General features: G+C 35.5%; 1 protein-coding gene across 1 annotated transcript in view; it reads right to left on the reverse strand.

Moving 5' to 3' along the window:
* Pdzd8 (PDZ domain containing 8) overlaps positions 1–13,020 on the reverse strand; it is a 245,494-nt gene that overhangs the window by 40,352 nt on the left and 192,122 nt on the right. Inside the window, exon 11 of the mRNA XM_089105143.1 lies at positions 6,117–6,399. Coding sequence (XP_088961269.1) covers positions 6,117–6,399 — 283 coding nt within the window. The remainder of the gene's footprint in view (positions 1–6,116; positions 6,400–13,020) is intronic.

Here is a 13,020-nt window from a genome sequence, read left to right on the forward strand (position 1 = left end):
CCCCCCAGACAATTCTACTCTAGCTGAATATTATCCCTGGAAGATTTCTTCCGGACGATTCCGGCTAAAAAAATTTCTTAGCCCACTTTTATTTGAAAAAGGCTTTATTTTCTGATTGTTTTTAAGATCATGCCAAAAATCCCCCCTCCATGTAAAATTCTTGTCACAAATACCCCCCCCCCCCTAGAAGAAAGGTGGTCTCACAAAAAATTCCGTCTGGATAGTTTATCTTGAGGAAAACTCCCCCATGGAGAATTTCACCGTGGGAAATCTCCCCCCTCCCTACGGAGAGATACTCTAGACAACTCCAAATCGCTGAATATTCCCCTGGACAATTTCCCTTAATATCTCCACATGTAAAATTGAGTCGGCAAAGAGAAAGTAAGACAAATAAAAATAATTTTGTGCAAGAATCTGGGCAAATTCCGACGGTGTAAAATTTTCCCTGGAAAGTTCAGCTTCCCAACCCGGGACATTACCTCCCCATGCAGAATTATCGCCACAGAAAATATCCTCAGCAGAAACTTATCTCCCCTCCCATGCCCGGAATATGTCTGTATACTTCCCAATAAGAAATACTTACCTTGCCTTAGATCCTCCTGCGCCGCCAGGGGTGCCTATGGCATCAGTGAATATTTGCTAATCGGGTCAGAGATGACCCGCTGCGTATACATCTACCCATTCTGGCTGAAGAGAGGCATTCAGGCAGCATATGTCACTGTTGTAGGTTCGCCTCAATGTGTTTCGAGGTCTCCCTTGCTTCCGACTTCCAACTGGCTACCACTCAAGTGTAGACTTTGGGATTCGATGGTTTTCCATTCTTAAGACTTGTCCGAGATACCTCCATCTACGGGATCTGATGGTGTCGGTTATTAGTGGTTGATTGGCGATTCTCCGAATGATATCGTTTGAGACCCTTTCAGACCAATGTATATTCAGAATCCTACTGAGGCAATTGTTCTCAAAAGCAAGAATCTTCTTCTCTTGTTGATTGTTTAAGTGCCAAGTTTCAGCAGCATACAGGAGGACTGGTAAAACGTTACTGTTGAGTAAGCGCAGCTTCAGGCAATTTGAATAATTCCTGGATTTCCAGATTCTTTTCAGTTGATAGAAGGCTGCGTTAGCTTGACCTATTCTAGTTATGACTTCTTTTGTGGTTGATCCAGTATTCTCTATGATGCTGCCCAAATACTTAAATTCAATAGCTTGTTCAATTTCCTCACCAGCATATGTGATATGTAGGGGGGAATTGGATGTTGCCATGGTTTTTGTCTTTCCTGCATTTATTTTAAGACCAAGCTGGCTGACTGTCACACTGACCCTATGAATGAAGTACTGCAAAAGTTGCTTGCAACCCTGAGCTAATGTTATATCATCTGCAAAATCTAAATCGCTGACTGTTACACCGGATGATAATGCAATGCCATCTGTTGTTGTGTTGCGAAGGGTATAGTCAATAACAATTATAAAGAGCAGTAGTGAGAACACACATCCGTGTTTAACTCCAGATAACATTCTAAAGTATCTTGTTTGGCCTTCTGTTGCCTTAATGCAGCAATCACTCCCTTCGTATAATGAAACAATGATCTTAATTATTCTATCCGGCAAGCCGTAATAGTTCAGAATTTGCCACAAAGTATCGCGGTCGACAGAATTTGAGAAGCCTTTTCGAAGTCGATGAAAGCCATGTATATTTTGGACCGCCACTCTTGACTTTCCTCTGTGAGCATGCGTAAAGAGAAAATAAGATCCGCAGAGGAATGTCCTGCACGGAACCCATATTGCTCATCTCTCAGGTGTTTATCTAGTTCGGTCTGTATCCTTTCCAAAATAACATGACAAAACACTTTCCCGGACACTGATAGTAAGCTGATTCCTCGCCAGTTTCCAGGAACAGTAGCATCACCCCTTTTGAAAAGTCTGCCGAGTAAACTACTCTTCCATTCAGGTGGTACTTTTCTATTCTCCCAGATTTTTGTAAAGAACTTGACCCAGTATGAGATTTGTCCTGGGATTGATGCCTTAATCATCTCTGCTGTTATTCGGTCTTCACGTGGCGATTTTCCATTTTTCAATTTTCTTGCTGCAGTACCTATCTCCATCACACTTGGTGGCTCATCACTGATATTCAGGGAAAAAAGTGGTATCGTTGGGATATTCGGGGGGTTTCCTGGTGGAGGTCTATTCAGAATTTTCTCAAAGTTCGACACCCATATTTCATTTACAGCCTCTGGCTCTGTCTGTAAAGCACCGGAAGGGTCCCTAACGAGGCCATCTTGGGAGCCTATTCTTTCCAACTATTTCATTTGTTATCCTATAAAGGGCTCTAGAGTCACCTCTTTTGGTAGCTTCTTCTGAAAGTTTCGCTTTCTTTTCAATTTGACAACGGTGGTCATTTCTTGCGCTTTTTTTTACCACTTTTTCTGCTTCTTTATAACTGGAACTTTAAAAGATCATTTGGCTTGGTACTTGATTCTGAAGATTGTTTTGTTTTATGCATTTTCTTTTCTCTATGAGGGCCCATGCTTTGTCTAAAAGCCACTGATCTTTCGGGCTCTTTTTGTAGCCAAGAATTTCTGAGGAGGCCGATTAAAAACAAGTCTTCATGTCCTTCCACATGTGCTTTTGATCTAACTGTTCTGGTTGAGAGAGCTTGAAAGCGATTCGAAAGCTCTACCACAAAATTGTGCTTCAATGTTTTGTCTAGCAGCTTCTCTGAGTCAAAAAGAGGGTCGGGACGAGAAGTCTTCTTTGTATTTCTCCTCAACTTGATTTTACATTTTGCCATCATAAGTGAGTGTTCAGATCCTACATCGGCACCTCTATACGATCGTACATCAATGAGGCTTGAGCGCCACTTACGGCTAACCAAACAATGGTCTATTCTATTTTTAATTAAACCATCAGGGGAGGTCCAAGAATATTTTTGGATGCCAAGATGAACAAATAAGCTCCCACCAACAATTAAATCATTGGCTGCTGCAAAATTAACGAGCTATTCACCTTTCTCATTTCGGTCTCGAAGCACATGGTTTCCTAGTACTTGGGGACAATAATCCCGGTAATTTCCAATCTTTTCATTAAAGTCTCCAATGACGCTTGTTATGTCATGCCTAGGTATATCGTTTGTTACCACTTGTAAGGTTCTATAAAATTGGTCTTTAACCTCTTCATTTGCTTCATTGGTCGGGGCATAGCAAACTACCACAGAAAGCTTGGCATGCAATCCAGTAAATCTAGCAGTGAGGATTCTGGCTGAGATTGGGGACCATTTGATCATGGCCTTTTTGGCTTCTTTTGTCATGATGAGAGCAACTCCTTGTTCTCTTCGTGAATCAGTTCTACTGAAAATAATATTTTGTAGCCATTTGGTAGTTGATTTGATCCCGCACCAGTCAATCTCACTTCCGATAAAGCAAGCAATTCTAGATTATATCAAATCGTTTCATTTACTACTTGTTCAGTTTTTGATGCTTGGGCCATTCTACGGAAATTCCAAAACCCAAGCCTGAGAGTATTTTTCACAGTCAAAAATCTTATCCGGGGACAGGCAGTCGTCGTTGTTGAGTCGATATTAGATCCGAGGCTTTGTTTCTTTGATGTTTTTGTTGCGCATAGTCTTCTTACGGGTGTGGGTTGCAGGCCCACAGTCCAGCCTTCCCGATTTATCCAGGCTTGCGACAGGCTGCAGTAACAGACAAGCTACTCCTGCAGGCGCGTAACAATGGAAATCAAAATACTACACGTTATAATGAAAATCAAAAGTTTCATTAAAATACTACACGTAAACAATGGGCAAATTTCTTGACTTACAAACCTTTCCTCAGGGGCAGTGGGGAATTAGTTTTCCTCAAAGACTTAGTTACTGGACTATTCAACTATATTGAAGAAAATGATTATCTCAGAATTTTGATCGGATGAAGTTTATGAAAAAAGGTGGGTGGGAAGGGGGCCAGTTGCCCGCCAATCTTTTTGGTTACTTAAAAAGGCCATTAGAACTTTTAATTTCCGTTCGAATGAGCCATTTCTCGATATTCTAGGACTATTGATTCAATGTGATAATCCCTGGAAAAAAAACAAATAAACACGCATCGGTGGTCTTTCTTCTGGCAAAAAATACAAAATTACACATTTTTGCAGATGGAAGCTTGAATCTTCTACATCAGGGTTCTCGTATACGATGAATCTGACGGTGTGATTTTCATTAAGATTCCTTGACTTTTAGGGGGTGTTTTTCTCCTTTCTGAAAATTACGCAAATTTTCTCAGGCTCGTAGCTTTTGATGTGCAACACTTAACACTTAACTTAATGAATCTTATATATTTGGAATCAAAATAATAAGCCAATTCTTTTGATATATCTATTGATATCAAAATTCCATTTTTTAGAGTTTCAGTTATTATTGAGCCGCATCGCTCCTTACTTACAGTTCGTTACCACGAACTGTTTGATTAATTCTTGCCTATTATGGCTTGTATAAGTAAAATCATTCTGATTCACCAACACAGACGAGAATGATCCTGCTCAAGACAATGAACAGCGCCAGGAATATGTTCCAGATTCCCAAAATTTCAGTTTTCTTAGAGTGAAATTTCAGTTTTTCTTAGAAAACTGAATTTTATGAACCAAAAAATTAATCGGCGCGAAATTTCACGGCTTTCAAACTTGTCACGGAGATAATGCCTTGATGAGGATATTCAGACCTTCTCTCAGGAGGATTCATTAGGGTATATGGTACTTGTTTGATATAGGCCCTACCTAATATTCTTCTAATGTGTTTCTCTGACACTCAATCCTTTTGAAATGTACCCAAGTATGATAAAATTGTAATACTTTAGAAACAAATCTGGGCTATATATTTGTATATTAGAGGGGGGGGGGGGTAAAGTATAGCGGGTCTGCATGCCTAATGTAGTGAAAATTGATTTCGTAGTGAAATTGATTTCTTACTTCACATTGTCGAAAAACTTTACCCCCTTCCCCCCTAATGTGCAAATATATAGCCCAAATTATATATTTGTGACCTATTATGTCAATTCTCTTTTGTCTTGCTTCACGCAGGCTGAAAGAAGTTAACGAAAACAAAAAAAAAATGGTTCTATAATGCGTCAAGGAATGAACAACTTGAGCGGTAGGGGCTATATCATACAAGTACCTGGTATATTATGTATTAGTTATTTCCGAATCTACATGCTACTTCAAGAACTCTTCCAAACCTTGACTTCATATTGAATGAAATTCATGCAACAATTACATTGATTACAAGCAAAGCCATCGCTCAGATTACCTTGTGGAAGTTAAGAATTTAAATTAGAACCGAATATTTGAAATTCTCAAGCCAAGAACCTGAGAAACTGGAGATATATTCATTATATTAGCCAACAATAAAACTTTGATAATAAAAAAGGGACATAATTAATTTTAAAAGACCTTTCCAACAGAGAAGTTTTAAAGAAAAATCAAGAGCCATATCTAACTTCAGACGAGCAGAAATTACTGTCAAAGAATAAATGAAACCAAAACGAAGATAAACCCTAAAACGAGTTAATTTTAAACTGGACACTCAAATCAAATTTAAAATGAAGAAAAAATACTAAAATTAGTAGTAATAAACTGTAAGAGTTCTAAAGTCTATTATATCACTTGTCCTTTACTGAAAACATTTCTTTTATGTTTACAACATTGAAAAAAAGTTCAATAAAATCTTGAATTGCTGCGACCTCAAGGTTATATATATATATATATATATATATATATATATATATATATATATATATATATATATATATATATATATATATATATATATATATATATATATATATATATATATATATATATATATATATATATATATATATATATATATATATATATATATATATATATATATATATATATATATATATATATATATATATATATACATATATATATATATATATATATATATATATATATATATATATATATATATATATACATATATATATATTTTTTTTTATTTCCTTTCAAATTTCAAATTTTTTTTTATTTCAAAACCTTTCAAATTTAACAATTAATAAAGTTTTAGTTACAACGGAACTACATAAGTGATTTAAATTATATGGGCATACCCTTCCATTGCAATAATCACAAAATACAGGAACTCCATAAAAGTGAGTTACAACGAATGTATGATCTTTTGATTTTGTTCCGGTTTCTTCTAATATCATTTCTGATCCCTTTATGAGACTATGTGCTATTTCGTCAACGGCAACGTCTTTCCCTTCTGAAGTTTTCACTCCAACTCCTTTCACTGGATGTTCCTCTGCAGGTTTGTATACAAACGAGAAAAGGACATCACCATAGCATAACCGAGGATCAAATCCAGTGTGTGAGGATATTTCCAAATTTTGTCTGAAAATGAATAAGAAAATAAATAAATAAAAACCCCAACAAACCAATGGTAGAATTCACTGAGCTTACCTGATCCAATTTGAAATTTTGCGGCCACCTTGGGTCCTCTTCGACGAGAAAAGAACTGAGGAAAGGCGAGAAAGGTGATGCCAACACCTTTGTCTTTGCATGAATTAAACAATATAGTTGTCAATACCTAGAAAAGTTCAAACTTGTGCTTCTGGAACTGTTTTTTTTTTCAAAAATTTTTGCTAACTTTCAATGCTAAGTGCTTAGTTACGTTATGTTGAGTATAAGCTTTCACACTTGAATAAACTGTTTTCAAACTAAGCTAGTTTCTATAAACCAACCAACCGAAGGTTAGCAGCTGGTTTTGTATTAAATCAGGAATTAAGAGGGTTGTGTTCTATCCCCCTTTGTATAGATTATTTTGATGGTCTTTGTCTTAAGGAACACAGGAAAGGGAATGGGAGACCACGGAATAAAATGGGGAGGAAAACGTCTGCTGGACTTAGGTTATGCTGATGATTTAAGCATCCTAGATGAAAGTTTGAGTAAAATGAATGAAGTTTTAGAGGTTTTTTGAGTTCAGGGTGCTAGAATTGGTTTGAAAATTAATGTTAGGAAGACTAAGTCACTAAGGCTAGGAATAAGTGAAGATGAAAAGGTGGCATTGGGTAATGAAAAGATTGATCAGGTGGGCAGCTTTACTTACCTTGGTAGTATTATTAGTAAAGATGGTGGGAGCAGTGAAGATGTTAAATATAGAATAGCCAAGGCTCAGGGTGTTTTTTCACAGTTAAAAAAAAGTCTGCAAGAATAGGAAGATTAGTCTGCAAACCAAGATTAGAATATTATAAGCTACAGTGATGACAGTGGTCAAATATGGTTCTGAAGCATGGACGCTCTGAAAAGCGGATGAAGATTTGCTAGATGTTTTTCCAGAGAAATTGCTTAAGGATTGTTCTGGGCACCCGGCTGACTGACCGTATTTCAAACAATAGGCTGTATGAAAAATGTGGTTCAATACCGCTCTCTAGGGCTATAATGAAAAAAAGGTTGAGGTGGCTAAGGCACGTTGTGCGGATGAAGGATGATAGATTGTCGAAGATGGTTCTTTTAGGCCAACCGCCTAGGGCTAAACGGAAAGCAGGTCGTCCCCGTTTGGGGTGGGAGGACGTCATAAAGAAAGATTTAAAGGAAACAGGAACTTCGTGGGTGGGTGTAAAAAGGGAGGCTTTGAATAGATTGGGGTGGAGGAGGAGCGTGCGTAGCTGTTGGCCTCAGGCGGCTTGGTGCTGCAGTGAGTTTTTAGTAGTAGTAGTACTAGTAACCGAATCATCATCTAAAGCCATTATAATCGCCGAAAGCAAACTACTAAAAAATAATAAATGCTGATAGGAGATGGAGATTAAAACCTTGACCATAGTCTTCTGTGATGAAAAATAAGCGTAAAAGCCTTTCTTGGAAATCTTTGTTAAATTTATTTTCATTTATTATTAACTGATGCTATTTTATTGCTAATATGTTGGCTTTTCCATAAAATGGCGTCAGCTTATGTAATGCAAAATTGTATATAGCGATAGAGACTACTTGGTACTGACTACGTCATATAAAAAATTTGCTCTCCAAGATTAAATAAAATAATCATAATTTGCAAAAGATTACATAATTATAACTTAAGGTCACGGATATGCTAGTGTGAAAAGTTCTGCAATGTAGTGTGCTATTCCTGCTTAAAACCAACTTTATTATTTATGCATTTACATACTGTCAATACTATCATTTTAAAAAATTTAGGAGGCATACAAGGTAATGTTGTGCTACTGTGACCTAAAACAAGCCAAGAAGTTTTTTTCTCAAATGTGTTATACACAAGCTAAGGTTATGTTAGGGCCAAGGCCCCTTGAAACCCTGAATTTTTTTCAGATTTATTACCACTCCTTGCTCAAATTATAAAATGAAATTTATCTTTTTTTGTAACTCTCCTAAGACCCTCCTCCCCTCCTGCACGTATGCATGCATCTTCAAGCGAAAATACCTACGTATTCGCCTACAAACAAAGATACCAGCCCGAATAGTGTGCGACTCGACTCATGAGACAGATATCACACCAGGTGGAAGCATTCGATGCCACTTACACTTCAATAATTCACCTAGAATGGTAGAAATAACGATTATCTAGCCTCTCTCAGCTGGCATAGATAGTAAAAAGGAATGGTGAATACATCATAAGAATGTTGAGGAGGTTGTTGAACTTAATCAAAAGACAATAGATACATCCAGGTTGACAAAAGGGTGAATCTGAGATATCTCAGGAGCGGATGAGAGGATCAGGTTGAAAATTGCAGGGAGTATTGAGGGGGATGACACTATGCGGATCCGCGTTGTTAAAGTGGGGTATCTGCAATTTAGAGGGGATTAATAGTTATCAAGTTGAAACTGTCAAGGAATGTTTAGAGGTAACTTGAACCAGATCAGAAAAAATGTGTGCATCCAGGTTATCAAGAGAGCGTATGTGCCCTAGCGTTGTAAAATTACCTTAAAATAAAAAATCGGTAAGTAAAATTGGTAAAATTGGTAAAATAAGGTAAAATTGGTAAAATAAGGTAAAATAAGATACTCTCTAGGAAATAAAGGGTCAAATTGGGGTTTTGGAGTTGCCCCGTAGCTACAGGTCCAGTTGAGCATTTCCTTTTAAGCATCACTTACAACTTTTAATGAATTTTTTAATGATTCTGATTTTCATTGAATTAAAAAAGCTAATGCCCCTTCATGTAGTTTATCAATTTAATTAACTTTATAGTTAATTAATTAAAAATTTTCATGGAATTAAAAAAGCTAATGCCCCTTCATGTAGTTTATCAATTTAATTAACTGTATAGTTAATTAATAAAATATTTTCATGGAATTAAAAAAGCTAATGCCCCTTCATGTAGTTTATCAATTTAATTAACTTTATAGTTAATTAATTAAAGATTTTCATGTAATTAAAAAAGCTAATGCCCCTTCATGTATTTTATCAATTTAATTAACTTTATAGTTAATTAATTAAAGATTTTCATGGAATTAAAAAAGCTAATGCCCCTTCATGTAGTTTATCAATTTAATTAACTGTATAGTTAATTAATTAAAGATTTTCATTGAAATAAAAAAGCTAATGCCCCTTCATGTAGATTATCAATTTAATTAACTGTATAGTTAATTACTTAAAGATTTTCATGGAATTAATAAAGCTAATGCCCCTTCATGTAGTTTATCAATTTAATTAACTGTAGAGTTAATTAATTAAAGATTTTCATGGAAGTAAAAAAGCTAATGCCCCTTCATGTAGATTATCAATTTAATTAACTGTATAGTTAATTACGTAAAGATTTTCATGGAATTAAAAAAGATAATGCCCCTTCATGTAGATTATCAATTTAATTAACTGTATAGTTAATTAACTACAGATTTTCATGGAATTAAAAAAGCTAATGCCCCTTCATGTAGTTTATCAATTTAATTAACTGTATAGTTAATTAAATAAAGATTTTAAAGGAATTAAAAAAGATAATGCCCCTTCATGTAGATTATCAATTTAATTAACTGTATAGTTAATTAATTACAGATTTTCATGGAATTAAAAAAGCTAATGCCCCTTCATGTAGATTATCAATTTAATTAACTGTATAGTTAATTAATTAAAGATTTTCTTGGACTTAAAAAAGCTAATGCCCCTTCATCTAGAGTTCACCAATTTAATTAACTGTCTAGTTTATCCTTCTGGTAATCTTGTGCCTAGGGTAATACCTCCGCAATAGGACAGTGCCTGATTTCAGGCATCCATTTTGTAAAAAAAAAAACAATGAATAAGAAATAAAATAAACAAGTTAAATTTACCATTATTTGCGAGTAAAATCCTATTAGTCACTTTTTTTATATTTAAACCAAAAGAAATGTTACCCGAACAACCTTGCACATTTGAAATAGCCGTGTTCAGCCACATTCCCCCTATAATATATATATTATTTTTTATTTATTTATAAATTTACCGAATACAATTAAAAATGAGGTTTGTAACACTTTGATGACTTTGATTAACTAAGCACTGGATCATAAGAGTTGAAGATTCAGTCACTTTCACAGTCATTGAGACTGTGATGGCAACAAGATGTGTTGGCAAATCTTGCTCCTCTCTTCCAGAACTAGATTCTGATTCAGGCGATTCAGACTGTTATCAACAAGATGTGTTGGCAAATCTTGCTCCTCTCTTCCAGAACTAGATTCTGATTCAGGAGATTCAGACTGTTATCAACAAGATGTGTTGGCAAATCTTGCTCCTCTCTTCCAGAACTAGATTCTGATTCAGGCGATTCAGACTGTTATCAACAAGATGTGTTGGCAAATCTTGCTCCTCTCTTCCAGAACTAGATTCTGATTCAGGCGATTCAGACTGTTATCAACAAGATGTGTTGGCAAATCTTGCTCCTCTCTTCCAGAACTAGATTCTGATTCAGGCGACCGTATCTATTTCAAAGCCCCCCTTCACTCATCAAAAAAAGTCCTGAATACAGCCTTGAGGATTATATATCAATTTCTACCTCCACGCTTTTATCGTCTCCCCCTTAGAACTATCCTGAAATTATCTGAAAATTCTTTCAAAACAACTGCTGACACGCAAGGACCGTTAAGCTATATTAAATTAAAAAACGAGTTTTTTAAACTGAAAGTAAGGAGCGACATTAAAACTTAAAACGAACAGAAATTCTTCCGTATATGAAAGGGGCTGTCCCCTCCTCAACGCCTCGCTCTTTACGCTAAAGTTTTTTATTGTTTTAAAAAATAAAGTTGTGAGACAGAGTTAAACTTTAGCGTAAAGAGCAAGGTGTTGAGGAGGGGACAGCCCCTTTCATATAAGGATTAATTTCTGTTCGTTTTAAGTTTTAATGTCGTTCCGTACTTTCAGTTTAAAAAACTTGTTTTTTTATTTAATTTCTGATTGTTTTTAGTTAATGCAGCTTTTATTTTGGTTCACCGTCATTGAATGAGTAAACAAAATTTGCATAAAAATTTTACTTTTCTTTTGTTAAATGGCTGTCTCTAAATTTGGTTCTGACGTAATTTACAAATTAACTTACGTAACGAACTTCTATATTCGTATATTTTGCTTCTGGCAAAAAATACAAAGTTGCAGATTTTTACAGATATGAGCTTGAAACCTATGTTATAGGGTTTTCTGATACGCTGAATCTGACGGTGTGATTTTCATTAAAAATTTTTCACTTCTAGGGGATGTTTCCCCCTCTTTAAAAAATGAGGTGAGTTTTCTGAGGCTCGTAGCCTTTGATGAGTAATACTAAACTTAATAAAATTCATATATTTAGAATCAGCATTATGAGCCCATTCTTTTGATACATTTATTGACATCAAAGTTCCGTTTTTAAAAGTTTCTCTTACTATTGAGCCGTATCGCTTGTTTTTTTTTATTGTTTTTTTTATTACGTATATGTTATTACGGTTCTCCCCTTAGTCAATACCACGCTCTTTACGTTAAAAGTTAAAAACATTTTAATTCACAAACCCCTGAATCACAAAGGCCGTTTAATTTGAATAGATAGCTCTTTTGAAAGCACTAAAAAAAACTGTAGCGTAAAGAGCGAAGTATAAACTTGGGGGAGAACCCCCTCATATACGTACTAATTTCTGTTCATTTTAAGTTCTAATGTTGCTTCTTACTTTCAGTTGAAAGTACTTGTTTTTTTTTAATTTAATTTCTGATTGTTTTTTAAATAATGCTTGGAAATCTGGCGCCCCCTTCATAGAAATGTCCCTTACCCCAAAGAAACATCCTCCACGGAAAGATTCTCCCGAGTAACCCCTCCTCCAGCCCCCTCCCCCCCCGCCAGAAAAAAAATTCTTCCTGAAAAATTCTGTATACGTCCCAATAACCAATACAATATGTAAGCAATGGGCAAAGTTCTTAACTTGCAGCCCTTCCCCTGGGAACTGTGAGGGATTAAGTCATCTTAAGAGACAGATTTATTAGATTTTAGACTATGCTAAACACAATGGCTATCTCAAAATTTTAATTGGGTGATTTTGAGAAAAAAATGAGCGTGGGAGGGGGCCTAGTTGCCCTCCATTTTTTTGGTCACTTAAAAAAGGCATTAAAACTTTTAATTTCCGTTTCAATGAGCCCTCTTAAGATATTCTAGGGCCACTGGGTCAATACGATTACCCCTGGAAAAAAAAAACAAATAAACACGCACCCGTGATCTTTCTTCTGGCAAAAAATGCAAAATTTCACATTTTTTTAGATAGGAGCTTGAAACCTCTGCAGTAGGGTTATCTGATACGCTGAATATGATGATGTGAATTTCATTAAGGTTCTATAGCTTTTAGGGGGTTTTTCCCCCTTTTTTCGAAAATCAGCCAAATTTTTCTCAGGTGCGTAACTTTTGATGGGTAAGATCAAACTTGATGAAACTTATATTTTTGAAATTAGATTTAAAATTTGATTTTTTTGATGTACCTATTGCTACCAAAATACCGTTTTGTAGAGTTTTGGTTACCATTGAGCCGGGTCGCTCCTTACTTACAGTTCGTTACCACGAACTGTTTGAAAAGGAAATTCTTTTA

This window comes from Artemia sp. Qi Xiang Cuo, chromosome 19 (assembly GCF_049724085.1).
Source record: "Artemia sp. Qi Xiang Cuo chromosome 19, ASM4972408v1, whole genome shotgun sequence".
Taxonomy (NCBI): domain Eukaryota; kingdom Metazoa; phylum Arthropoda; class Branchiopoda; order Anostraca; family Artemiidae; genus Artemia; species Artemia sp. Qi Xiang Cuo.